General features: G+C 44.1%; 1 protein-coding gene across 1 annotated transcript; it reads right to left on the bottom strand.

The window, feature by feature from the left end:
• Positions 1–1,801: 1,801 nt before the first annotated feature.
• On the bottom strand, positions 1,802–2,113 carry TM35_000071000 (uncharacterized protein; the record flags this gene model as incomplete). The annotated part of the gene is made up of 1 exon (XM_029023546.1): positions 1,802–2,113. One exon carries the CDS (start codon positions 2,111–2,113, stop codon positions 1,802–1,804), a length of 312 nt encoding a protein of 103 aa, XP_028884742.1.
• Positions 2,114–2,663: the final 550 nt, after the last annotated feature.

Below are 2,663 nucleotides of genomic sequence, written 5' to 3'. Positions count from 1 at the left end.
GATTTGTTGTTGCAGAAGTGACACTGCAATCAACAGAAAATCAAAAAATACAGTGAGAGAAAAAGGAGTAGAAGTAAAAGAGAGAATGGAGTTTCGTTTGATTAGTGAGGAGATTGATGTCACTGTTAAAGAACATACACATGATGAGGTGATGCCTAGAGAGGGCCTAAAGTTAATGAATGTTGATCCACCTCCAGCAATGCAAACAACACTGTGGGGTGTGTGTCGACCAGGGTGAATATTGTACGTCACGGTCAAGAGAGAGAGTGTTACTGAGTGGGACCATATTCTCAGAGTGGTAGGTAAACTGATCGACTTATTCCATTATTATTTTGAAAGCATAAACATTGTGGATTTCAATGAAAATAATGGGGTGGGTCTCTCTCTGTGTGTGTTGATGGATTCGGTGTGGAATTGAAAAGAGCTATTCCACCACAGCTATTGACATGGAAGACTGTAGGAAAGAGTTCAGCACAGAAAAAAAAATGTGATAAATCTTCTTCTTGACTACTGGACCTCATCACGCTCATCTCTGAGAAAAGGGTGAGTGGGGAACGTTTTGTATTTATTCAAACAAGGAGAGGGGAAATTTGCATGGCGAATTGCTTGGGAATGGCCCGGAGAAATCTTTTGTTGATCGTGTAGGGGTCATTTGGGAACCCACGCAATGTGCACGGATTGAGACCCCTTGAATCAATAGGTCCTTTTCTATTTCATAATGCCTCTTCTGCCAACCGGTAAGTCGTACTAGTAAAGAAGGTCACCCAATGTTTGCGTAATTCCCTTTTGGGATGGGCGTGTTTGCTTGAAAGAAACTTTTACCCCAAAAAGAAGAAGCATTTCCATCATTTTAGCGGAGGAGAACACTTGCGCACCCCCAAAGCCTGTTGAGGGTTGGCGTTTTTCCTTTCCCATCTCTCTACAAACGGATGGGCATGGATCCAGACATACAACTATTGCTCTCTTTTCCTCTTCGTGGGACTAGAGAGTAATGCCCTAACCCATTTAACGTTGTGTCCACTCTACGGTGTGTGTGTGGGCATATTCTTTTCCACATTGCAGTAGGGGCAACGATGCTGCTGCTCTACGGTGGTGTGGCTCTTTTGGTGTAGTTTGTATTTTTCACTTGGGTTGTGTTTTTCCGGCGCGCAGGGTGTGATGCGAAAATAAAATAAAATAAAGTTTATGTTTCTCTTTTTGTGAATAGCCATTGTTGTTGATCTTTTTTCCATATTGTTGCAGACAGATGATGATGATGAGAGGAGTAGTTTTGAGGCAATGCAAAGGCGAAAGTGTGTGTTGTCTGTTGCGCTGTCGCCTCTCTTGCAATGGTTTTCTCTGGTGATCAAAGGGGAAAGGAGGGGAGATGGTAGACCTCACCAAGAGACCCTTTGTTAGTGTTAACGTTTTTCTGCATGACGGGAGGGAAAATTATCAAAATACAACAGACATTCTCACTCTGCGTGGCGGGAAGGTGTTGCAAACCATTCTGCCACTTGCCACTCCCCAAGGGGGATCTCTCTTGAAACAAGGGGAAAACTAATAAAAATATTTTCTGTTTCCCTCTTTGTTTTTTCTCGCACTTTATAGGCCAAGCAAAGAAGAAGGCAAATTACATTAGGCATACTTTTGCTTGCTATGCTTTCGTTGCGCCTTTTGAATCCTTTGGAATTCCAATGGAAATTATGAAGAAAAGATGAGGAATTGTTGGGGATTTGGCTGCCCCGCTGGTTTTATTTTTTCCTCTTTTGGTGTTGGATGTTGTTTGGCTTCCTCACTCTCTCTTTTTTTGGGGGTACAATTAATGAATGGGGTGTGTGGCGGATGGCCGTTGTTCCCCTTCCCTCGGTGGAATTTCAAAAGGGTGGCGCCATGATGGTTTCAACATGAATTGTTCAAAGAGTGAGGGGAATGGACCCCGTTCTCCTTCACAGTGTCGCTCTTTATTGTTGGGCGTGGTGTGCGGGGTGGCGGCCCGGCAGATCGGACCCCCGGCAAACAATAAAAAAAAAACGGGGAAAAAATCAAAACAATACGAAAAGCATGGGGTTTGGGAATGGGAGTTGTGAAATGAATGAAAATAAACACGCGAAACGGAGGAGCGCTTTGCCATTCCCCAACGGCAAAGGAACTTCCCAACGACACGCGTGATGGGCAGCGGGCTTTCCCACGAGCGTGGCTCTGGGGAACAACAGTGTCAGAGGGGAATTGTTTTCTGTTAAGGGTGATGTGGATTTTGGTGGGGAAAATTTGCAGGGGGAAACAATTATTGCAATTTATTTGTTTTATATATAAACTCTGAAAGGGCAAGCGGATATGATCGCATTTAGTTTGCTGCAACGCTAATGTCCATCTCTTGCTCTCACGTTTTTTCTGTATTTCTATACGAACTGATGCTCTAAGTGTTTGATTCGGTTGTTTCTCGTTTTTGATTCGATCGAGATCGTTCTTTTCGCGCCCTCCCACTGCATCCCCGTAGATTTTTTATTTTTATTTTTACTTTTCCATCCAGTGGACCGGTATGCGCCGCTGGAGTATCCCGAAGCCGTGGGCGCAGTCACTACCACGTTGTCTTCCGGCCTCCGATCATGAGACTGTCCTTCACCTCATACAAATGAGCTGAAACAGCAGCAGTGTTTTCTTCCAATGCCTTTTTTGTATTC

Source organism: Trypanosoma theileri (genome assembly GCF_002087225.1).
Source record: "Trypanosoma theileri isolate Edinburgh chromosome Unknown TM35_Tth_7_V1, whole genome shotgun sequence".
Taxonomy (NCBI): Eukaryota; Euglenozoa; class Kinetoplastea; order Trypanosomatida; family Trypanosomatidae; genus Trypanosoma; species Trypanosoma theileri.
This window is presented reverse-complemented; position numbering and strand designations above follow the sequence as displayed.